This window comes from Trachemys scripta, chromosome 2 (assembly GCF_013100865.1).
Source record: "Trachemys scripta elegans isolate TJP31775 chromosome 2, CAS_Tse_1.0, whole genome shotgun sequence".
Classification (NCBI taxonomy): Eukaryota; Metazoa; Chordata; order Testudines; family Emydidae; genus Trachemys; species Trachemys scripta.
In genome coordinates this window covers 69,524,288-69,550,436 of record NC_048299.1, presented here as the reverse complement: position 1 = coordinate 69,550,436, position 26,149 = coordinate 69,524,288, and the positions used below count along the sequence as shown (strand labels likewise).

The 26,149-nt window shown below is 37.5% G+C and overlaps 1 protein-coding gene across 1 annotated transcript in view; it reads left to right on the top strand.

Moving 5' to 3' along the window:
• NEK10 (NIMA related kinase 10) overlaps positions 1 to 26,149 on the top strand; it is a 167,902-nt gene that overhangs the window by 105,288 nt on the left and 36,465 nt on the right. The window contains exons 26-28 of the mRNA XM_034760809.1: positions 2,982 to 3,195; positions 15,449 to 15,632; positions 15,724 to 15,810. Of these exons, the coding sequence (XP_034616700.1) occupies positions 2,982 to 3,195; positions 15,449 to 15,632; positions 15,724 to 15,810 (485 nt within the window). The remainder of the gene's footprint in view (positions 1 to 2,981; positions 3,196 to 15,448; positions 15,633 to 15,723; positions 15,811 to 26,149) is intronic.

Below are 26,149 nucleotides of genomic sequence, written 5' to 3'. Positions count from 1 at the left end.
CCAGTTGAGGTCTAATCATTGCAGAGTAGAGCAGAAGAATTAGTTCTTGTTGCTTACAACACTCATGCTAATACATCTCAGAATGATGTTTACTTTTTTTGCAACAGTGTTACACTGTTGACTCATACAATATTTAGCTTGTGGCCCATTATGACTGGTGATAATGGGCAAGGCAAGAAGTACACAGTTTGAGTTTGTGCACTTCTGAGCAACTTCAGCTCACCTTACCTCCCTTTAAAAAAAATCAAAGGAACAAAAATGCTTCTGCTTTCTCCCTCAAATGTGGGATTCTGCCTCCAAAAAAGTCAAACTGACCCCACAAAAGGAAGACTTGGGTCCTATATCAGTATCATTTCTATTCATAGAGTTCCTGTTCTCTCATGGCCATGAACGGTGAGAAATTCTAGCTTTATGTCTAGGCTTAGCAGAATTCAATTTTTATTTTTTTAATAATTTTGACAGATACTATTGATGTTTATTGTTAAATGGTTTTTTAGATTTTTATTGATTTACATTTTCACAGTTGTGGAAAATTATCAGGGGAGTCAAGCAATAGGGGTCAGACAATAATTATATAATGACAGGAGATGTTGACATTCAAAGAGCTAAAGATTTAGAACTGTTAAAACACAAATTGTCAACATCACATGTCAGAACATAGATAGTAAATAGCCTTAAATCAAACTCTGAGTTCTCAAGCAGCACTTTTCTTACTTTGCCTGTCTGTACATTTAGATTATTATCAATGGAAGTATTTTTCTTTTGATCAGTTTTTGTGTGTATGATGAAATTGATATTTACCAACATTTACCAGTAAAAATCTAAACTTTCCAAGCCTATTGATATATTGGAAAAGTTAGAATCCCAGCTTTCCAGTAGGATTCAAACTCTAGCTTGAAACGGTCCTGACATAAATTACTTTCAAGTCATTCCATTTTTAAGGCATAAAAACATATTTTTGGTTGTTTTCAAAGGGTGTTATGGCACCCTCCTGATCCCTGAACAGTTAGTTTCATGGTAACTAAGGGAGCCTGGCTATACAAGTGAAAGAAGATAAAAAACAATAACATTTCTAAAATAGGTATGGGGTTTTGTAGCATATGTGGCACATTCTGGCACTCATTTGGAATGACTTGCATTACTCACTTACTGCTCACCACTTAACAATTATGCAGTCATCCCAAATGTATCCTGATAATACTTTCATGCCTCATCCTGCCATAATCATGTATTCATTCTGTCTCTTTCTGACTGGATCAGATCCTCATGGTGACTTCAAGGGAAATATCCCTTTTCACAGTGCTGAGGATCTGTCCCTTTATGTCTTTCTTCCTCCCTCTTATTCATAAATACATAATAATACTTCAAAATTTGTAAAAGGAAGTATCTGATTGGTTGAGGGCCCACTATTCAGTTACCCTTTATAACTATACACACAGTGACTATTGTAACCTGTTCACTGATAATCCCATATAATTATCAATATAGCTGAACTCTTCATCACTTTATCCACATTCTAATAAGTTGTAATAGATAATTATATGAAATATAATTTCATATAACATAATTATATGAAAGAAGCTGGGAATAAGGTGTCACTAGCACAAATACTCTGTTTGGGTGATATTAACAGTTGTGGCAAGCATAAAATAAACCAGATAAATATTCTGCATTCCTTAATATTGGTCAACTGAAGTATTTTGTTCAGTTTTTGCTTCATACTTTCAAAGAGATTTAGATAAAATGAAAAGAGTTCAAGGAAAACAGCAAAAATAAGAGATGTGGAAAATAAGAGCTATGAGTAAAAGTTAAGAGGGCTGGACATGTTCACTCCAGATGATTGAGATGTGATCTCTGTCCATAATAGGGATGCTATAAATAAGCCAGGTATCAGTTTTTCAGCCAATGAGGAGCAAAGAAACAATGGCTTTATGTTGCAATTAGTAATTTATGTTCAGTATTTCAGGTAAAATTTGTAAATATAAGAACTTGTTGCCAGAGGAAGTTGTGAAATCACAGTCATGATTATATTCATGGTTAAATATCCATCTTTTAGATGTTCAGTAGTAAATAAACCAGTTCTGCCATGATACAGGGGAAATGGATTAATGACCCACTAGAGGTCCTTTCCAGCTCACGTGATTCTTGGAAATTCTCACAAATTTCACTGGATTGAAGTGAAGAAAATAAACTTCCCTTTGATTGCCATTTTTTAAAACAGCAAATAAGCCTGCATCTGTTAAAAGGAAAAGAATGCAAAAGTTTGAATAAAACCAGGGAGGAACATTATGCACCATAATGATCTTGAACAATTGACACAGAGAGAGATTTAAATGGACTTGTTTTCTCAAATACTGTATAAAACATCTGATAAGGTATTACTATAAATGTAGGATATGTTTATTAAAATAGCACTCTTTTAGGAAAAACAAAATCATTTTCTGAAATTTTCCCTTCAAGAAGTGTGTTTGATTCATGTATACACATACCTGAACTCAGCTGGTTGAAAGTACTTTGGGGGCAGATCCTCAGCTGCTGTCAATTGTCCTCTGCTCTGCCACTCTTCTTTCAATATCAGATGTAGACCTTGTCATATATTATTAACATATAATGCTGCCCTACAGTTAACTGCAGTATATGAGACAGTACTGAATGTGAGAACACTGCTTAAAATTTACCACTATGAAGACTTTTGCTGTAATATTTTTATAAACTAGTTAGCAGATGTTCTCACTTTGTACTGAAGTGGTCTGTACCAGTTGAACACTGTATGCATTTGTTTGGTTGGTTTTTATTCATTTTTGGAATTTCAAGCTGCTGACCTACTAGATTTCAGTTTTATCCCAGCTGCTGCCCAATATGACCACTGATAATTACCAGTGAATATGTGTTAGTGATATTAAGCAGATATCCAGAAATAGGTAAATAAAACTATGTTGTTATGCATAGATTTTTTCATTAGGTAATGGGTCTTTCAATAGGTGCTTGACTCCTGATGCAGAAACTCGTCCAGACATAATAGAAGTCAGTTCAATGATATCTGATGTGATGATGAAGTATTTAGATGGATTGTCCACCTCCCAATTTGCTTTGGAGAAGAAGCTGGAGCGCGAGAGGAGACGCACCCAGAGATATTTCATGGAGGCTAATAAGAATGCAGTGACATGTCACCAGCAGCTTGCCATCTTATCTCATGTAAGTAAATGACTTAGGGTTTTGTTTTTTCTTTTATTATTATCATATTGTGCCATGCCTGTACATTTTGGGGACTAATAAAATCTATGCATTTCTCAATTAAAGGGCTTATTGTTTTATAAAAATTAAAGTTGAAATCCAGGCAGATTTTAAAATTTATTTTAAACTTGATATTAATTTTCCCATGTGCCCACAAATACAGTAACAGTTACAATATCTTACAACCTACCTTCATCCAATATTGAAAATGGCATGAATCAGACTGAAATATACTGGCTCTTGCGTTTTTAATAGAATCTGCTAACATTTAATTATGTATGCACATTTTTAAATGGTTAGTGAATAGCAAAATGTACACTTGGCCGTAATGGAATAATTCTGTGCATGATTCACAAATGATGGCACCTAGAAAGTGGCACCTATACATATTTAATTTTTAATTACAGGTTGGTAGATAAAGAATAGTGAGCTGATAGTGTATTTGCTAAGCTTGTCTTGCTATCTGATGTAGTTATTTAGAAGCATCTTTTGCAGTTCTTTCATTTTGCTTCAGGCTTTGTTTTGTGAGCTTGTGTTTTGTGAGCTTAGTCAAGGGTTTCAGTGTTTTACTTAATGAAGGTCAGCTCAAATGAATTCTTGTTTTCCACAGTAAAAACTCACAGTATAAATTATTATAAACTCAAGAAAAAAGTAAAGTTATGATAATTTATACAGCTATACTGGTAGATTCCGTAATCACATCTCTCTGAGGAGGGCACTTTTTTACTCTTCTGTTATTTGGGCTCACCCTTATAGCTCTCACTGAAAATCTCTGTCTCCTAGAAAAAGATTGAGAGTAGCTCCCAGTCCCAAACCAGTGGATTTCTTAAAGATGCTTCCTTGTCTTCATCACTAGCTCAGTATAACATTTCATGGAACAAGTAACTTATTTTTGCATTGTATAGTTTTGTCTTAATTTTCCAAATCTCCCACTCCAATAAAACAATCTTTATTAAAATATTCCAATTCAGATTTTTTTTTCAATTTAAAGGGACACCAACACACATCACACTGGTGTGAAATTTTTGTGCTATGGTTACAAGTCAATCATGAAGGTAAGGTAATCATGAAAGAAATGTATTGGGGAAAATATTTTCCCTCCTCTCCCGTGTCCCCCCCCCTGCTGCCAGTTTGCTTACTTTCCACATATGAAAGCTCACTTTGTTTATAGTCATTTTCAGTATCTTTGGATGGTCAGTTTCATTTCCTGTCTCATGCACTAAAATGATAACAAAACTGTCATCATGCACAGCTGTGGAAGAGCTCATGAGAGTGCTTGCCAGGTTTTGGAAAATGGTGTATAAATAGGCAATTAAAAAAATAAAAATCTTATTGTAGGTTAAAAACTAAAAATGAATTTATTTTTATACACATACATTATACAACAGTATGAAACCAAGCAATTTATATTTAAACATTCTCCTAACAACTGTAATAACTTGAGTTCGCTGTGCTTTACTTTAATAAAACTAGCATATAAAATACAAATTTTCTTAGTTTTAAATCCTGGTTCTGGTTCTGTGATATTAAGGGGCACTTAGGAGCCTTACTGTCATGTATGCTTGCCTTTTACCCAGATGAGCAATCTGGAGGACCTTCAGGCCTCAGTCCATGGCCAGGGTCTATAACGCTACTTAGTAAGAAGCTCCTCCAGATGATTTCCCCATCTTCCTGAGGATCCTGATCCTATTTGTGTTCAACACACAGGATGCAGAAGCTACTGCATGGATTTCCTGTCTCGGCTAGGGAGAAGCTCAAAAGAGGAATTTGTTGCCATTTTCATTTTAGAAAATTTATACTTTGTAGGGGTTGTATGGGAGAGGTTGTAATCTCACTGCCCTTCAATTGTCTTGTGGCATGTGGGGTTCTTTGACATTATGGCCCTTAAATACTGCCCTGGGCTGAAAGTTCCATTGTGAAGTATGTGACCGTAGCAACATGCATCATGTGTAGAGTAATTCACCCCATTGCCACAGAATTGTGCTTCAGAATCTGAGCCGCCTCTTTGAGTGGTTGCAGACATGTATTCCACTCAGGTTTGTGCGTTCCCAACACACTGAAGCCAGAAAATGTTGCCTAGAAGTACCCATAGGAACAATGCTTATGCCCTCTGGTCATATAGCCCCGCCTGAGGCTATTTAAAAGGCAGTGCCATGCCAATTCCCTCAGTTCCTTCTTACCATCCGCAGCTTGAGTCAGAACATTCTATGTTGTGTCTCACCTCATACTTTTCTATCAGTGTTTCTATGATTTTGTTGTATATAGTTTATATATTGTATTTATTGTTAGCTATAGCAGTACCCTTAGGTTTTAGGTAGTTTGTAGTTAAGTAGGATTTAGCCTGGTGGGCTGCCCTTGCCAGGTTTTAAACACTGCCATTGTGTAAGGTAGCTATCCTTATTACTGCCCCCACACACACACTCGTAGTTTATTGTACCTAGAAGAGAAGGGCACATTATGGAAAGGTGCTCCATCTGTAAGTCATTTAAGATGAGAATGTAGGTGTCAAGAGACTTGTGCATTTCCTTTGGTACTGGGAAGCTTAACTTTGGACACCCATGTTTTAAAAACTTGGCCTTTGTATGTCAGGCATCTAACATTTAATAGAATCCGTACAATAAATGTAAAGTAAGTTACTTTTATTTAATTACTGTAGAAATACCTGTTGGATTACATAGTCACCTTCCATTATCATTTCATGATTACACATGATCTCAGGAGTTGGCTACCTTAGCTGTAATGCTTAGAAGCTCTGAGGAAGCAAACATATTCACATATCCTGGGATGTAACTTCTATAACTGCCAGCTTTTTCCACTTAAAATATCAAAATTAAAAAACCAATTGAGGCTAAATTTGACATTTGGCTGAAAGTTTGGAGAATATATTATTGCCCTTATATAAATCGATGGTACGCCCATATCTTGAATACTGTGTACAGATGTGGTCTCCTCATCTCAAAAAAGATATACTGGCACTAGAAAAGGTTCAGAGAAGGGCAACTAAAATGTTTAGGGGTTTGGAACGGGTTCCATATGAGGAGAGATTAAAGAGGCTAGGACTTTTCAGCTTGGAAAAGAGGAGACTAAGGGGGGATGTGATAGAGGTATATAAAATTATGAGTGATGTGGAGAAAGTAGATAAGGAAAAGTTATTTACTTATTCCCATAATACAAGAACTAGGGGCCACCAAATGAAATTAATGGGCAGCAAGTTTAAAACAAATAAAAGGAAATTCTTCACACAGCACACAGTCAACTTGTGGAACTCCTTGCCTGAGGAGGTTGTGAAGGCTAGGACTATAATAGTGTTTAAAAGAGAACTGGATAAATTCATGGAGGTTAAGTCCATTAATGGCTATTAGCCAGGATAGGTAAGAAATGGTGTCCCTAGCCTCTGTTTGTCAGAGGTGGAGGTGGATGGCAGGAGAGAGATCACTTGATCATTACCTGTTAGGTTCACTCCTTCTGGGGCACTTGGCATTGGCCACTGTTGGTAGACAGGATTCTGGGCTAGATGGACCTTTGGTCTGACCCAGTATGGCTGTTCTTATGTTCTTATATTCTGCAGGAAATTCCAACATTTCAAAATTTCTTTACATACTAAATCAGAATGAAAAGTTGAAATTTCAGAATTTCTCTGAGTGGAAATTCCCCAAAAAATTGATTTTGAAGCAGTCCAAACCTTTTATTTTGTCAAAACATTTTGTTTTGATTAGGTAAAATGGTTTCATTTTGAAAATATCAAAACATAATACAAAATATTACATATTATATACACAGAAGTAAAATATAAAGATAAACTATAATATTAAAATTAAATTATAAAGATCAAAATGAAATAAAACAATAGTCAAAATGAAACATTTTTACCTTATTGAAATGAAACATTGACACTGAAATTAAGCAAAAAATGAAAATGACTTTTCCCCATAGAAAATTTCATCAAAAGTGACACATTCTTGAAAACATTTCAAAGGCATTTTCTGATGGATAACTTCTCTCAAATTTTTTGACCAGTTCTACTTCAGTTGCTCTCAAAAAATTAAGTAGAGAGATAAGTACTAAGTGAGGTCTTTTACATGCTTTGATTGGGGGCCAGGAGTTTGGTGTGCCCTTTTCATCTTAGTGAGGCCCCCTTTGTTGTCATAGGCAGTTGAAAAAAATACAGACTGGATGCTTTTTGTATTTCCCAGTTACCTGAATAAGTAGATATTCTTTCAGCCTTCCCAATTTTCAGTGCCTTCTTGGAAGGATTGTCACTTTTGTCCCATTCTGCAATTGTGATTTGGTCATTTTGGTGCTTATCTTTTATATCACTATTCCACTGGGAGCTGAACTTCAGTTTATTTGTCCATGAATAAACTCTTTATTTTTAACTTGACAAGTTCAAATATTATGCCCTTTTGGATAGGTTCAAAAATCTCTGCATTACCCGAATATTAGAGCTCCCTTCCTGAAATGCATTGGGATCTCTTTGCACTGTTCCACCAACACAAAGCAGCTCTACCGTCAGTGCAGTGGCCGGAATCCTGCAGTAATATAGGAGCAGTTCCTACACTTTCCCTCCTAATGAATGGCAAGTGGCATGGCCAGTGGGAAGCATGGCCTGGGCTTTTTGGTGCCCAAGTAATCCCTGGTTGCTGTGACTGCCCCCACCCCCAGGCTATTGGCAGCTAGTGTCATGAAGAGCAGCTGTAACTTACACAATAAAACTGGACAGTCACATAACCAGCTCACAATCAGGGGAGTTCAAAGTGACCTAATTCCACTTTGCCTTGCAATCCTCTACCATCTCTAAACTGAGCTCTGCACTCCCTAGCCACAGGTAAGGATGGTGGCCCTGCTTCTGATAACCTTGCATTTGTTTCCAAGTATCATCTGCATTACAAGGTAAAAATGTAGTTAGCAAAACAGTTATGAGTTTGTTGTTTTTACTTTTGTCAGCTCCGGAACATAAATAAGAATTGGATTAGTTTAATGTTTATTTTTATTTTCCTCTTCATCTGTGCCTAGATGTATCTTTTACTTGATGGATTTGAGTATTATTCCTTGATGAGGGTTAAATTAAATACAACTTCAGCCAGTCAGATACCAGTTCATTCCTAAACATATTTTTCTTTTAAAACAATTGTGTATGTATGCATAGGCTGGTCTCTTATTAGTTGAAGCAAATAATATGTTTGTTTTCAAATCATGCAGAATGCAACAGGTTATTAATGTTACAGTGAGCATAATATAATCTTGACTCTAATTTAAAATATGCAAACCTTGTACTTGTTGTGATTACAGTTTCATGGAGGCAGCTTACATCTGCACAGATGTACACATTTTTTTTTTAAATCAACAAGGACCATTATTTGTCTTGAAAATCTAACCCTCCATGAACTGTTATCTTCTTCCTCCTTTTGCTCTATTGATCTCATCCTGATGCTGCTCCATTTTGGCATTTAAGTAGCACATATTTGAACTACAGTTTAAGAACTGGAAGCTATTTTTTGTATGATTAAAAGAAACCTGGAAGAGGTTGCTTGCTTAAACATAGTATAGTATAGTATTATCAGTAAACTTCTACAGTATTTGGAAAAATAAGATACATCCATTGTGAAAAATGTTTTGGTGGTATTTTTTTTTCAAGAGTTGCTGAATGTGGTAAATTAGCCATTTCTTGTATGATTTATTTTCTAAATTGTCAGCTGTGAAAATGTGTGATCAATATATCAAGGACATTAGAAAGACAAGGACAAGCATATTCATTAATTTCATTTAGTTGCAGTTCATTAATGTGTTCAAGTGTTTTTATGCCATTTATTATAGTGGTATCACCACTGCTCTGCAATTAAGAGTGATAATTATAACCCTCTACGCCCACCCCACCAGCCTTTTATTTTAGGATTTTATATTTCTAGTATGAAAATGCTTTGGGCTGAAATGTGGCAAAAAAGACCCAAGCCAAAGAGCAATAACTTTCTTTTTATTACATTTTTAAAAACATTCAATCATTTCTGAATGTTTGTGTTGCAAACAGGTCAGAAAGAAACTTAATGGTATAAGTTTTTTTGTTTTTCATAATCATAGGTTCCTAGAAGTTAGAAATGGAAGAGATTATATACAGAGGTCACCCCTTTGAAAGTGGAAGATACAGTCTTCTGATAGTGCTCATATCCTTGGTGACGAGGGCCATATAAGTACATGGATGAGGAGAGAGAGTGTGTGTGTCAGATATTGCACTGATACACCAATGTCGGGAAGATGGTGATTATAGAGAGGAATAGGAGTAGGGAGTGCTCTAGACAGCTTAACGCCACAGAGCACTTGGAAAGGAAGCAGAAGTGTGGTTCATGTATAGCAATAGTTTTTTAAAGATCAGTAAGAGGTGAGAGACAATTTATTTAACTTATATACTTAAAAATAAGAAAGGGCTTTTGTTCAAGATGGGGCAAGATTGGAGCAAGATTTTCCATTATGCCTTCCCTCCTCCTATCAAGGGCCATCAGAAAGTTGAGGCAAGGCAGGACATTGAAAATCTGATTCTTGGGCTATCGGAGCACAATGAAAAAAATCTACATATCAACTTCTAATTCTCCCAGATTGTCTGTCTCAGACAGATCCTACACCCAAATCTGAAATCACTGCACTTGGTGGCTGGGATTATAGCATTTTGCTAAAATACAGACTTCAGCTGCTCTTAAGAAATGCATCAAATCTTGGCCAGAAGTCATTTGTCCTGCACAGTTAAGACTTATGCTTTACAATAGAAAATAGAAGGATTCTGAGACTTGCAGTTCAACAACTATGAAAACAGTGGGCTGCTGATACAGCATGCCGGTTATATATAGGTCTCCTTTCCTCATTCTCAGAGAAATCATGTAAATAGTAGGACCAGTTGTGAGTCTCTCTGGCATGGAGGAGACCAGGAAGGGGTAGGAGCTCTGATCCTTCCAAGGGGAAAGGGTTTGAGGAAGAAGCCGGAATTAGAACCCTGGCAGGAAGTTTTGAGATGAGTTGGGCAAAGACAGGAGCTCAGTATAAGGAGGGGTGAACTCCTGAGAAAAAGGGACACAATTCACCTAGACCCTCATGAGGGGTGTGAAGGGGTTGACTAACCACTGGTGCCTGTAAGGAAGGAGGGGCAACATTGCTTCCTTGTGGCCTTTCTGGGGGGGTCTCTTAATTTCTGAGTGACCATGTGGAGCCAGGCTCCCTGGAAATATTTCTACCCAGAGAACTTGTGTCAGATGTCAAGGTAGTCAAGTATAGCTACTTTTACCCGGACATAGTCTTGGGCAGACACTGTGTCCAATCCCTGGTATGCAGGTATTGGCCTTATGGCATACCAGCTCCTGTCAGGTAAGGTGACAACAGGGTGGCCCACTGGTCAGGTGGCACTGGGTTGCCATCTCCACCTTACTCAGACATTACCAAGAAAGCCTCTGGGTTGTCCCCAGGGCCCGTCTTTGTGAGTTTTACTGCCATGGGTGGGGCCACTTGGCCTGAGCTACAGTCGCTGGAGGGGAAACCGTGTGGAGACCCAAAGGCTCCATCAGGGCCAATACTTATTGGAACAGCCTTTGATGCTGTTCCTGCTGTTCTGCCCATAAGACCCAGACCAGCTGATGCTGCTGGGCAGCTATTTGCTGCAGGAGTTGCTGCTGCTGGTTTTCAGTCATCCGTTTGAGAAGACACTCTATATTCATGTTGTCCGTCCTATCAAGCCACACCTTTATGTCTAGGGTATTTGTCTGTCTGGATCAGTCAGTCCCCCTGCTCTCCAGGGGTGGGAAGGATGCCTGCATTCTCCAACCGCTGTGAAGGGGTTGACTCACCACTGGCACCTCCTTGGGGCATGGTGTAGCATGTCTCTCCCTGCTGGGTGGCTCCACCAAGAATACACTTCTTAGATCCTCCTCTTTTTTGAGAATATTGTACTCAGGAAATCAAGAATTTCTGTAAGCATGGTTAAAGTTAATCACACAGTCTTTTGTTCTGTGTTTGTATAGCACCTAGCACAATGGGGTTCCAATCCATGACTGGGGCTCCTACAGGCTAAGATAACATAAATAATAATATCATCCAGCCACACCCTGTTTAAAGGTTTCTAAGTCTTTGGGTATCCCACCGTTAACATATTTCTTCAAGGACATAGGTCTTTCTACCTGTATGAGAATCACAAAGCTCATGGGAACTGAACCTGAGGTTGCCAAACTTGATGGAGCCACCTTTTATGCTAGTGGAGGAGTGTCATCTTTACCATCCAGATCTCAAAATGGCATTCTCTGTGGCCACAACAATAGATAGAGTAAGTGAGAGCCGGGTCTTGATTGCTGGCCCTCTGAATGTGACGTTCCATAAGGATAAAGTTTTCCAACACCTATACCCCAAGCTCCTCCCTACAGCTATCTGGTTTCCTTCTAAAATTTTCCAGCATCCTCCAAGAATCTCTCCCTACAGAGGGAAGAATAATCTAAATATTAAAAATTATTAGCTCTTTTCTAGCTGGGACTAGATTTATTTATTTAACATCCTTCCTGCGCCTCTGGGGGTGGGGGTGAAAACCAACATATTCTATTCCTCTCTATCACTTGCTGCTGCTTCCATATGCTCTATGGTGTTGGTAGATAGCTAGGACTAAATTTATACTCAGCTCTGGCAGATTGATAGCCGGAGATGGAGAGTCCTCTTTGTTCAGAGATTAACTAAACAGACTTTGGCTATGGATCTTTTATAATCTTGCAGGTGTCACACTGCTTCAAGGCTGCAGGACACATTTAGCCAGTTCCAGCGCAGCCTCCAGAGCATGTCTGAAGAATGTTTCTGTCACGGAGATCTGTAAGACTCAATTCACACATTTTAGGCAGCATTACTTTCTTGATTTGGTGTCTAGATCTGATGCCAGTTTGGGAGAGTAATCTTGCAATCTTTTTATTTAACTAGCTTTTCCTCTGACCCACTTCCTTTGAGGGCTGTTTATTACCAGTTAATCTCTCCAGGGTAGGGTTCAATATTAACAATACTCAAACGATTTGTAATTCTTCAAATAGATTATCAGTACAATACTATACTGCCCAACCTTCACTCCCATTTCTTCAAGTCTTTTGTTAGTTTTTGATTAAATGGAAAAGAACTAGGGATATGACTCCTGTAAACCTTGTGCTAAATGTTCAGTTCCTCAAAAGAGAATGCTCATGCCTCAAGTGCTTAGGCACTAGTTTCCAGAGGCACATGTTTATCCCAACAACACTGATAATTTACTCAGTTACTTGGCAAGTACATTTTCTTTTTTGAGTATTTACTCCTGGGAACCAGTCATAACCTTTTCAGGTTCTCTCCTCTGTATCTCTCATGCTAGTAAAACTAGCAAATTGTTTTGATTAAATCTGAAGTTTGGCAAACAGCCCCACAATATGATTTGATATTGCTTTGGGTATTTCATAAAACAGTTTAATTATTTCTGCACCGGATATGTATATTTCATTCATCACAAAAAACTGTTATTGGGATTGTTACTGTAAATCAACTAATGCATTTAAAAATGCCTAAATGAAGAATGGTAATTATCCAATAGACCTGATTTGTTCAGTTGGAGTCATTTTAGTCTATTGGTCACAAGGAGCTTTTTTTTAAAAAAACTCCATAATATTGTAATTATGTGATAAAGTGGAAAGTTTCTGAAAAGGCTCTTTCTACGTCTGGGAAAAATAATATAATTTTTGGAGTTTGGTAGTGAAAATGTATTTGACAGAAATGCTAGAAAAATATATTTATAAATATACGAATGATTACCCACCAATGTCAGAAAAAGAGGACAGGGTATACGTTAACGTCTTTATTTGAAACTTCCTTTTGTCTAGTTTTCCATCCATTAGACTGTGTACACTTTTTTGTGATTAAACATTTAAGTAACATATTTATCCAATCAGCACATGAGCGCTGGTAGGACAAAACTTTGAAATTCTAAACAGAAGGAAGAAAAAAACATACATTTGATTCTATATTGGGAGGAACATGCCATCCATACTTCAGTGCGTCACCATTTTCTCTTTATTGGACAATCTCCTATGGGCTGAAATGATTATGGGCAAAAGAGATTTCATGTATGTACCATCCATTCACTAATTCCAACGATGACCTTGGGAGAAATCTGTTAAAGCAAGAAAAGAAAGATAGAAAAGAACCTCATGAAGAGACGGAATTCTGGAGAAGACAGCAACAGTGAGAGAACTCCCCTCCCATCCCAGCCAATTCCTAATTGAAATTCATTGTATTTCCATCAGGAGGTCAGCAGCTGGGACTACATCTTACCTAATTGAAGATAAATGCATTAAAAGTCACTGGATAGATCTCCACATTTGGGTCACATCATCAACAACATGTGGTATCAGAATGCTCTTTAGATTGAGGCTTCTAGAAATTCCACATGAAGGCAGCACCCCTAAAATTTTAGATATCCTTTTTTTCCCTGTTCCTGAAGCATTAAAGCGTCTTACTTCACTCATACTGTCTGAGAGAAATTTGTTTTATTCTTAAAAATTATGTTGCTTTTAAGATTTTAAATTGCTACAATTTATCTTCAGGTGCACATTGAAAATTAAGTTTTCCATGTTACTACCCTATTGTAATGTGATAACGCTGGAATCTACAGTCCTAAATAGTACCTGTTTATATAATAATAAGTTTTACTATTGTAGTCATCAGTCTGGTATGAGTATCTCATCTGCATTAATAAATTTATCTTCTACACACGTTGAGGCAGGGAAGTATTGCTATTGCCATTTTACAGACGGAAAAATTGAGGAACAGAAAATTGTGAAGTACATAAGATTCCTTGTGAAGCCTTTGGCAGAGTTTCCTAAATCCTAGTCCAGTACTGAGCCATAAGGTTATCCTTCCTGTTAGGTGTTGCAATGGAAATTCCTGAGGATTTATTTATTTAGCCTTCTGGATTGAGTTGTACAATTGGGAATGGAGGGAATAATTGGCTTAAACTATTGGGCAGGTAGCACTACAGTCAGTATTCAGGAGTTTCACTAAGTGACCTCCAAAGGAGCGGAGGAGTTGGGATCACATTCATTTTGTACAGCCATGGTGAGATGACAGTCACCTTAGGGAAGGTGTATGGAGAAGGTCTGAGAATCAGTTAATATCCAGAAGGGCAAGTACCTAAGACAGCACCTTTTGTAAATGCAGACTGTTTGGGAGAAACTTTATTGTCCCCTGAAATTACTGAATATTAAAGTACAATAATACAAATAATTAATAATAATAAAGTTAATGATTGGTTTTATGTTCTTTTTATATATTGTTCCTATCTTTACATGTAATAGCTATTGTCTGTAAGTAAATTCATCCTTTGTTTTACATTATCCTGTTGGAGTGTTGCATGATAAAAAGGAATAGGAGATAAATAATATAAACTGGTCTGCCTTCAAAACACGTCTCATTAAAATAGAGGCATAAGAGGGATCAGAGAGCTCTACTGTGTCCTGAAAAGCTATAAACAATCAGAGTGGTGGTTGGAGCATTTGATATTCATTAAAGACCTCCTTGTTATGGACAGATTCAGCACATACAGGAGACACTTACGACTGCAGTATAAGTTGTATGCCAGGTTTTTTTTTTCTTACCTTTATGTCAGCAATACTAATCAGAATCAGGTTGGTTCCACTTCATGAGGTCTCTGAGGCATATACATCAAGCTTACTTTATTATTATTATTATTATTTTTTCACTAAACTTGATTGCCTTACACACTTTGTTATGTCAAGAAACCTGTCTGCTTTTAATTGTCCAAGCTGAAAGAGGTTAAATCTCTCATCTTGGTTGTCTGTGGGACCTGTCTATCTTTGTTCAATATTTCTATTTTTAAATTAAATATTTGTTCATATTTTCATATTGTTCCCCTTTTAGTTTGTAGAGAACACATATGGTGAAAAAGAGCTTTGTTGGTACTCTTTGCAACCTATTTTTGGAGTTGAAATACAATTTCTAGGACATCTTTTATATAAAAAGAAAAAATCATTTCAGATCAGTAAAAGGGTTCTACCATAAATGCAGAATCACTGGTAGGATGAGAGAGCAGGACAAGCAGCCGAGCAAGAACTATAGTACATTGTGACTTTTTATTGTCAGATTTTCTAATGAGCCTTGGACATCGTTGTAAATAGGAAAATTGGTAATATTTCCTTCACTTGTTCTCTTCTTTGTTCTTCATTGTTAGGAACATTCGGAGAAGTCAAGCCTCAGCAGCAGCAGCAGTGGAGCAGCCAGTTTCAAAAGCGAATTTTCAGAAACAACTGACATTCCAACCGAAAACTTTCATCCAACATGTGGAAAAGATGAAGACAGAACATGTGATGAAATCGTATCAGATGACAACTACACTTTAGAAAACTCTGAGAAAGGTAGTCAATAGCAGAAGAAACACCAGGAATGTTAGCATTCTGCTTAGAGCTTGGTTAAAAGCTTCCTTTCTGCTTTTATTTTTATGCACAGATGTCTTCTCTGAATTAGATGATGAGCTGGACATATCAGATAATTCCAGCAGCTCCAGTTCAAGTCCTTTGAAAGAATCTGCATTTGGTGAGTTTCTTTAAGCATGAAGCAATACACTGATTTCTAATAGTAAGACATTGGAGTTGTTCTGAAATATTTGGGTATTTTCTGATTAATTGCAAGTTCACCATCTGTTGTGAGAGCAAAGGCCCCCAGTAAAAGAAGACTAAGAGAAATGTTCCATAGTGGTGCCATTCTTTCACTGCAATATAATGCTGTTTTATTTTGTATAGCACTTTTCTTATGAGATATATCCCAATATACTAACCACTCTTTTAAAAAGCTGATGGATAGAGAAATTGAGATGCTGTATAGGCAAAGGAGAAAAGATAAGTTTTCAGATTTGAAAAATAAGAGTGCTGATGAGATAGAGAGATAGAAGAAGGCTGCTGCAGAGGAGGAGGCTCTTGCATCAACAATGGCGAGATTATGTGAAAGAATAAAAAGGAGGCCCATGTTAGATAAACAGAGGGAGTGGAGAGAGATGCCGTCTGGGTATGCTTTTGAGTGTGATTGTATGGAATTGGATTATGCAGTGTAGTTAGATGTTAGAATCAAAAGGGAGTGTACTACAGAGTGTAGTCGTCTGTGTGCGTGCTTGGTTATTATGGTTGAAAGATAGGTGGAGTTTAGTTTGGTGTGCATGTAAATGCTGGCTTATTGGTGATTTCCTGGATTTTTAGCAATTGTATTACTAAATGGGCTCTTAATCTTTGGGTCAGAAGCAGGTATCAGGAGGTTGCCACCCCCTTGCCCTGGCTAAATGAGAAGAGATCCTACAGGCATCCTGGTGTGGAAAAGGGAGTCATGGTATTGAAAAGCTTAATAACACCACTGTGCCAAAATCAGAAATTCCATCTCACAGGAAATTCCAATATTTCAATATTTATTTTTATCCTGAATCAGGATGAAAAATTGAAACAATATTTTTTTCATGGAGTGAAAAGTTTCAAAAAGTTTTGCTTCAGAAATGTCAAACTATTTAGTTTTCTCATTTCTGATCTAAACAAAATATTTCAATATTTTTTCATTTTGGTTTGTTGAACTGACTCAAATTATTTCGTTTCAGTTCAATTCAACATTAAACTGTGTTTCCCTATGGCAGTGCATTGCCTTATAGGAGTTACAGCTGATAACCCTATTCTCCCCTATGGGCTGGGCTCACTTGCTGGACTACATCTTCCATGATGCACCTGCAGACAAATGATTCCCCTATACCATTCAGCTCAGTCAGGGGGGAGACTGTGTTACACTGGGAGATGCAGTCTGGCCAGGCAACAGTCCATAGGAGAGAATGAGGCCATGAGTCATCCAAACTACCGTTCCCATGAGACAATTTCCCACCATAGGGAAATGCAGTTTTGTGTTAAACTGACTCAGAATTAAACATTTCAGGTTTGTTCAGCAAACCAAAATATTTCAGTTTTGGTCAAATCTTCCCCAAATGACATATTTTGTTTTGGTTTTCCCAACAGAAAATCAAAATATTTGGGTAAAAATCTCAATTTTCCTGCAGAATATTTCAATTTTGTGGAAACTGCATGTACCATCAAAATATCATTCAGATGGAAAATTTCTGACTACCTGTTTAAGAACTTTGGAAGGTGGAGGAAATGCAGTTGACTGAAGATTTTTTGTAGGGTTTTATTCCAGGCTTCAAGAACCATTCAGAATGTTGCTGTTTTGGTAGGGTTGCTGCAATGCAGTGCTAATTACTAGATTGTTTTCCTTCTTCTCTCACACGTACTGACTGATATGTCTTCTTGTTGATTTAACTGTCTAGCCAGTAGAGGGGGAAACACAAAATAACTGGATAATGCTCTTTAAAATCCCTTAATAATTTTTGGAGAAGTTAGCAGCCTACATTTGAAGTTGTCATTTGTGCAGCTCTTTCAAATGACTCATAATTTATTATCAGTTCTGGCCTATAAGTCGTGTCCCATCCCAAAAAATGTCATGTTGTATAATAAATAAATTGCTTGTCATTCATTTTTCTTGGGCTGTGATTTGCACACCAACAAAACATCTTCATTTGCTAATGGCTAAATAGTTCTTTGCCAAGTTTCAGCTCATCTACTGAAGTACCTAATGGGGAAAGAATTCATCAGTTCCTCTTACACCCATTAATTTTAGTCAGAAATTCCAGAATTTGTCACACATTTCCCCACCAAGAAAGTTTGTAACTGGTACAAAACCACTGCTGGGTTACGTTTAAGAGAAATAATTACATAAATCACACATTTTAGATCACCTGGCTATGGTTTCTACTTAATGCTGAATATTATCAGTGTTGGGTATAAAAGGTTGTCAAAAGTTTTCTTTTCTTCTAGGAAAAAATAAAAGGCAACTTTATGAAAATATATATATATTTTTAACTTTTAAAGTTCCCTGATATTTGTAGCATCTTTATTAGAGCTGTAAGGAATTTCTGACAACATATTTTTCAACAGAAAATGTAACATCTAAACTGAAACTTTTCTTGGAAAAGGGTTGGTTTTGATGAATTTTTCAACTTGAAAAAAGTTTTCAAAACAGTTTTGAAATTGTTGAAACATTTTGTTCTGACATTTTTTAAATTAAAAACTCTTTTTTGTTTTCTCTGGATCAAAATAACTTTGTGTTTCTCTCTCTCTCTCTCTATATATATATATATCTCCTATTTATTTAAAATAGGACATGGTCAAAATTGAAACAAAATATTTAAATTGATCTGAACCAGTTTTTTCCCCCCAGAATTTTGTTTTTGTGAACATTTTGACTTTTTGTCCTGATTTGGAAAGGGGAATTTTTCACACAACAGGTAAAACTCTTTCCCATCCAGCTCTAATGATTGTGATATGGTGTATCATTCCTATGAATATGGTTTTTCAGTGTACACCCCTACTTAACAAGAGAATAACAACACCCAGGAATTCTAGACATCACTCAGTCTTTTTCTCTATAGGATTCCCCCTCTCCTCCCTACTTGAAACTTATGGCTCTTTTGCAAAACGGCATTCCATGCCACAATGTTCTATGGGACAGAAACCGATGTGCAGGATAAGGTATAATACAAAAGTATTTGGCCCAGTTATGGGCCTGGAGATACCGTGATATATTTAATTATATACTTTATACCCTTTAAAAATATATCCATAAAGATAGAACTGTATTTAACAGTTATAAGAAGAAGGGGACTGAGCTTATAGTGCAGTCATTTTAACCTTACAAGACAGATTCCCATAACAACTTCAAGTTTGCCCTATGCAAACTTATATGCTGTAGTAATTGTTCATGCTTCTTGGCGATGCCTTGTATCTGATCTTACCATATAACTGGGTGGGCTGAGTCAGGAGTTGACTTAGTACCCTGTCACTCAAATCCCCACCAGTATACATTAATTTGGACCTGATTAATTGATTGAGGGTGCCAATTAACTCAGTAGAGATATAGCGGAGGGGATAATTGGGTGGAAGTATCCCCAGCAGCTGGAATGCTATAATCAGACAGGAAGGAAATGCCAAGGAGGAGAAGAGGTAGCCTAAAGGAAAGTAGGTGTAGGCAGGACTGGCTGCTGCTAGTACTGTAGTGTACTGGTCCCCAGAAGGAGGTTGGGGATGCTGGTTACTGACTAAACAGTGTGTAAATAACACTCCAGGCTGTGGCCTGCTGAAGGAATATAATAAAGCACAGTGGAGGTAAACAACACCTGGAGTTGTTGTGATCAGTTACTGAGGCTGGAAAAGACTCTCAAGGGATCACCCTATAACAGTCCTAAAAATCAAATAGGCTGGATATGATTATTATTTGTGTGATGGCAACATCCAAAATGTGCTGGGTGCCAGTGACGTATTGTTGAAGAGTTTACAGTCTGAACGGCTAAAAGGGATGCAAATGGTGAGGGAAACATACAGCCAGAAAGAGACCAGGGTGATGCTAGGTACACATTTTGTTATTTTTATTGTGAGTTTTTTAATCATTATAATATAAACTCTGTCCCCAATTACCCTTTAACTTAGTCATTTGTAGGTGCTTATTTTTAAGTGTAAATGCACTTAATTTGTAGACAATGCTGAAGAAATGAGCAAATAGAAAAATGAAACAAGACAAATGGGAAAATCTCTAACCTAATTGTTATTTGGGTACTCCTAAATAGGTCTGCTTTTACTTCAACTGTTTGATGCTGATAGGATAAAATAGTATTTGATGTTTTTACAGATTCCTCTCCTCTTATGTTCTCTGTGATGTTGGTCCTTTTATCTTATGACATTTTACTCAGTGCACCATGGTTAGCTTGAGTAATAACTAATCAGTCACCACTGAAATTGGACACTTGGTCCCAAATCTGATCAGTAAATATGGGTATTTCCTTCACTTGACTTTGGCTGCTTTTTTGAAGAGGCTAGAGATCATGCTGTCTTGGGGACAGTCATCATTTGTCTGCCCAAAAATGCTACATTAGGACAGTCAAGTACACTTAGGAATTAGATTTTAGTTTCAATGAAAGCTATATAACAAAATTCCAAGATTTTAAACATTAAGAACATTACTCAGGTTCATCAGTCATACTATACAGATACTTGGAAACAGAATATAAAATATTACTTGGGTTGAGAATGACAAACTCTTGACTGTTTACACTTAAAAAGGTTGCCACCCTTAAGCTAGATTTTAAAACATGATAGGTAGCACAACTTTGTCTGCTGTCTCTGGGACTTGAATGGATGGGAGATAATTTGAGCACAACTCATTTCTCAGACCAGATGTTTTCAGCCAGAGCATCCTACTGGCAACACCAGATGTCTAAGTAGGATGATGAAGGGAATTATGGTTCTTATAGATGATGAAAATCTAGATCTTTGTAGAAGCACAGAGGTGGTCTTTGCAAGCATTTGTATTTAAAACATGAACATGGGGCAAAAATATCAACATTTCTGTTTTTTTGCTGTTGTTGTTTGGTGTCTGTGTGTTCTTGTCAGATGTTCAGAGACCTGTTTTTTAAGGACTGAATCCCCAAATTACATGACCAAAATAATTATACTGAGTTTTCAAATCAGTATTTAGACATCTAACCTAGGTATTTGGCAAAACTGGGTACAGATAAATGCTGATTTGAACACCCAGATGAAGTATGATGCACAGCTTAGGTGGCTATGTCTGAAAATTAGAACTGTGCAGAAGGGAAAAAAAAGCAGAATTTCAGCCACTGGGAAAATTAGGCAAATTTAGTAAAATTTGCATGAAGAGAAAACAAACCATCGTCCAGGTGTCTCTACTTCCCCAGCCCACCCCCGATTCTCTGTGTAACAGTGTAGCTCACTGTCTGGAATATTTTTTCAAAACCTTTTTTTTTTTTTTACCAAATCATGTCATCAACAGTGCAGACAAAATAGTGCTATATGAAATTGTTGTTAAAATCATTTAAAAATATTTTCCTTGAAAGATATTTTGTAGGTTAGACAAGAATTTAGTAATTGTTTATTTATGATCTTTCCTGTGTGTCTAATGCAGTGGGGAAATTGTGTCTTTTGGTCACAGTTCATATACGAACGAATCCTTTTAATTGTCTTAAGTTTATTAATAAAGAACAGAGCTTTATGTGATACTAAGCAAAGATAACAGAAACAGAAAATGGTTACAGGCAAACAAAATAACATGCTTCATAGGCCTAAAATGTAATTCTAGCAAATTGTGTCTTCTTAAACAGCTTTCTCACTTACAGCATCCCCAGCCCTTCCTGGTAGGAGGCTCCAATGTTCAGAGAATCAGAGGGTGTTGTCCCTTTTGTTACCAAAAGTGATGGATAATTAGAATGCCTTTTTACTCCCCTTATATTTCCCCAAATCCATTGTCTTTGCCTCAAGAGCCAGGTAGATTCCCTAGGGTACAGACTCCGTCCTCCAATGTGCTTAGTACACTGTTTCTTCCACCACTTGTAGCTTGATTTTTTTACCTTATATGTGAATATACTTTCATGGTCAATCCACATTCCTTTATCTGTGTGTCAGGCTTGATTTATGCACTGCCTCCAAAACACATTTTAAGCATCTATATCTGGCACATATACATAACTCTTTATACACAGCCCATACGCACATCATGGTGTTCCTGACCAGCATGTCACCAGTTTACGTATGATACCTTACAAGAAAAAAAACTTTCATAGTACAATAATATGTATGCAGTTGATTCAGTATAGGCCAAGACTAGAACAGGGTTAAAAAAAGAACTAGATAAATTCATGGAGGATAGGTCCATCAATCGCTATTAGCCGCAATGGACAGGGATGGTGTCCCTAGGCTCCGTTTGCCAGAGGTTGGGAGTGGGCACATTCAGCACCCACGGAGTCAATGCCTATGCAGGATGCAGTTTCTGATCGTGCAGCTATCGCCCAGGATCAACTAAAATAACTTTTTAAAAAGCTTATAAAAACTATTATATATAATTAGGCTAATTTGACCTTAAAACTGAGAAGATCTTAGAAAAATCATTAAAAAAACAAATACTATTATTGTTTTCCCCTCCCTCAGGCAGACCAATGATTCTTATGAGTGCTGATTTAATTTTTCTTTCATTCCAATTAGTTTTTGGAGGCATTTTTTTCAAGAGACTACCAGACAGAAAAACAAAGCAAAGCAAAATATTTTCTCTTCCTATTTTTTATAGTCTTCTCTCCTTGTCATAATATCTTCACTTGATATTACATGTTGTAAGCAGAGGCAAGAAGATGGTCAGACTATTGCTAGGGGAAAATTTTTAAAACTATGCACTAGAATATATTTGTATGACTTTTACTGATGTTCATGTTAGTCCTGAAGCTAAACTCTTAAATATTCCTTTGAATAAGTCTCCAATTAAAGATGGCAATCATAGCAACTTTCTTGATGCCCCTTGATTTTCTTAAAAGATCTCACAGAATTAATCGAAATTTTCATATTAGAGGGACTGGTAAAGATCAAAGGATCTGACCTAGACGCTTCCCCTAAAAGTTATGAGGGTGTCCTCTTCCCAGCGCCAACCATTTTGTGCAAGCTCATTTATAGGGGCCCAATCCAGTAGGTGAACTCTGAGTACACTTTCTAGATGGGGTCCTGCAGGCGAGTTTGGCAGAGCAACTCCTATATTCCATGGTTCATGAATCACTCTGGGACTGGGTTGAGGCAGCAGCAGAAACCCAGTGCAGATACCCAGAAGCAGATACATAGGTGCCTAGGGAACATTTACTGCAAAAATTTAGATGCCAAATGAGTTTAGGCACCTGCAGGTTCAGGGGCACACTTACGGGATTTTTGTGAATCCCAGTGGGGCCTGATTCTGGGATTTAGGCATCTGAAGTGGTAGTTAGGTACCTACATTATTTTGTGAATCTAGACTCTGGATGATATATATTTCCTTTACCTTCAGACTACCATAAACTAAGGGCTTGTCTACACTGTCGGCAAATCCGTACCCGTGAAAGATGTAGCTATATTGAACTAACCCCTGGTGTAGGCAGTGTAGGTTGATGGAAGAATTCTTCCATTACTCTAGCTACTGCCTCTTGGGAAGGTGGATTACCTACATCTACAAGATAATCCCTTCCGTTGATATAGATAGGGTCTACACTGAAGAGTTACAGCAGCTGCAGCTGTGCTGCTGTAGTATTTCAAATGTGGACAGGTCCTAAGAAATGTGTCTCAACACTCATGGCTTGTCTACCTGGGGATACTAGGGAAGTTAAGACAAATCAACTAAAGGTGAGAAGTCAATGTGCATACATTAAAGTACATTACTCCCACCCAGATGGATGTTCTGTTTCAGGAGTAAAGTAGCCTTAGTTACCTGTGCCTTAATCTTCCTCCAAGAAGGATTAATATACAGCAAACAAGTAAGACCACTTTACTTGTGATTGAGAGCTTCAACGTGGGTGGAGGTGGGGTTAACACACTTTAATTTATGCCCATTGACTTTTCACTTTTAGTTGATTCTCCTTAACTTCTCTGAGCATCCCTGTGTAGACATGCCCTCAATTTACAAGCCATTTGGACTAAACCATATTTCCCCCCACAACACCATTTTCCCCATTCAAATTGTAGCCTGATCTATAAATTATGTATAAATTATTTTGATTACTTAAGAATTCCCAGTTATCATTTTGAGGTTTGACAGGTTCTTCACTCAAGATCAGGCCCAGTATTATTAAAATTACAGTATAGTTGGGAACTCCGATGTGCACAGTTGCAACACTCACACTATAGGAACTCTTCTATACTTACAATAATTTATTAATACATTTAGCAAAGTCACAAACACTCGAACCCAGTAAGGTGGACAGAGATAATACAGAATGTACATCTGAACATTCATATACTCACACCATCCCTTGCAGATGAACTTGAATTGTTAGCCATTATCTTCCTCATCACCTTTCTCCTCATCAGCAGTTGCCATCATTCTGGCACCTCCCAAGGGCTACATCTCTCCCCCCACTCCCACCAGCTGGGATACAGCTTTTATAAAATGTTACACTGATACCACTGTGTCTAATACATATTCAGTAGGGGGTTTTGCCCTCTTCCTTATTCCTCATGCTACTAATGTTGGGGGTCATTCTCCTATAGATTAGCATATTAATGATCTCAATTTATTATCAAGTACTTCAACTTGTTGCCATGGCACTCCTGTGTTCAGACATCTGCGGGCATTCTATCCAAAAGCTGGTGTTAGCTCATGTTCCTGCGGTTGGCTGATGTCGTGATGGACAAAATTCCCCCTCACACTCTGTTCCCCAAAACTTAGGGGTGACCATTAGGTCATTTACCTGTGTCATAGTTTATAGGTCTCAAGCCTTATGCTAGCTGCTGAAGCCAATGTGTTACAGGATACAGGAGTGTAGATTCCTTGCATTATTGCTGAATATAATGAAGGCAAGGCAGTAAATATAATGAAGCAGAGCTAGCCCCATGGGCTACAAAATCCAAGGAGACTTTTATGGGAAGGAGAAAGTATGGCCTTATCAGGCAACCTGAGTTCCATTCCTGCTATGTGACCTTGGGCAAGTCCTTCACCCGTCTATGCTTCTGTTTCCTCTCTCATCCTTTGTCTGGCTTGTCTATTTAGACAGTCCCTCCTCTGGAGTGCTTACAGTCTACTACTGCTAGTATTATTATTGGTAGTAATTATTTATTTGTATTATTGTAGTGCCTAAATATGAGGTGCCACCTTGTGCTAATCACTGTATAAACACTTACTGTGTGTTTGTACAGTGTCTATCACAAAGGGACCCCAGTCTCGGCTGAGGACTTTATGTGGTACTCTAATTCAAATTATTATTATTAACCACAACAAGGCCATTGGGCAATAGCTATTGTTTAGTGACCTGCATCACTACTTCTGTTTCTTTGGTACTAAAAATTATTTCCCCAATCTTGGCATGTGATTCAGGAACTGTCTCTATTACATGTATGCCAGGTACTTCTGAGTGTATAGAGACAGGCTCTTTGGTGTGAAATATCATGCACCAATATATCCATAAGTCACAAGATTGGCAGGTCAAATATGATGAGTCAGCTTCTGGTTGGACTATGGAAGGAAGCTATTTCCTGATTGGGAGACAATGTATTTGACACAGGGAGACAATGTATTTGACATAGGGACAGGATTCTGTATATCTAGTATAATTAAGAAGTATGTATGTTCTTGAGAAGGGGAAGCTCGCTCCTCTCTGAGTTAACACTGCTCTTTCAGAACTCCATCAAGCAACTCTGTGTTCAAAACGAGGTCTCTAGCCAAATGGTGTCAGTTACTGCTCTAGGAGCCTATTTGTTCTTATATATTCCCCAAACCCATTATACTCTGTTACAACCATGTCCTTGAGGCTATTATCCAAAATCCCTACCCAAGCTATGTGACTCCAGTGTCAACCAAAACTACACTATCACCCTTGGATTGGTGTTATTGTGTTTGCTTCCATAAACAAAAAGGGAGCCATTTGCTACTCCAAAGAGCCCCACTCAAAGTTTTTACATTTCACAAGGATGTGTTTGAGACAGTAAGCACTCTAAACTCCCTAATCAGGGGCCATGATATAATGATTGTCAACATGTCCTGTTAACATCACATGATACTGAGTTTTGTGGCTCTCCTGTTGATGTTATTTGTACATCAGTAGTGCCCAAAGGCCTAAATCAAAATCAGGGCCCAATGGATGTTGATTTGTTCTGTGGAAACTCTCTTCTCTGTCTTAAATTTCACTATTAAATCCATTTGCAGCCAAAATATTCCATATTTTATTTCTTGACTCATCAAAGAGAATCTAGCCCATTTGTAGTTGCATCATTTACCTATTCTTTGAGCCAAGTGCCATGCAGTAGGTGTACCTGTTCTGCTGTGTACAATAGTAACGGGG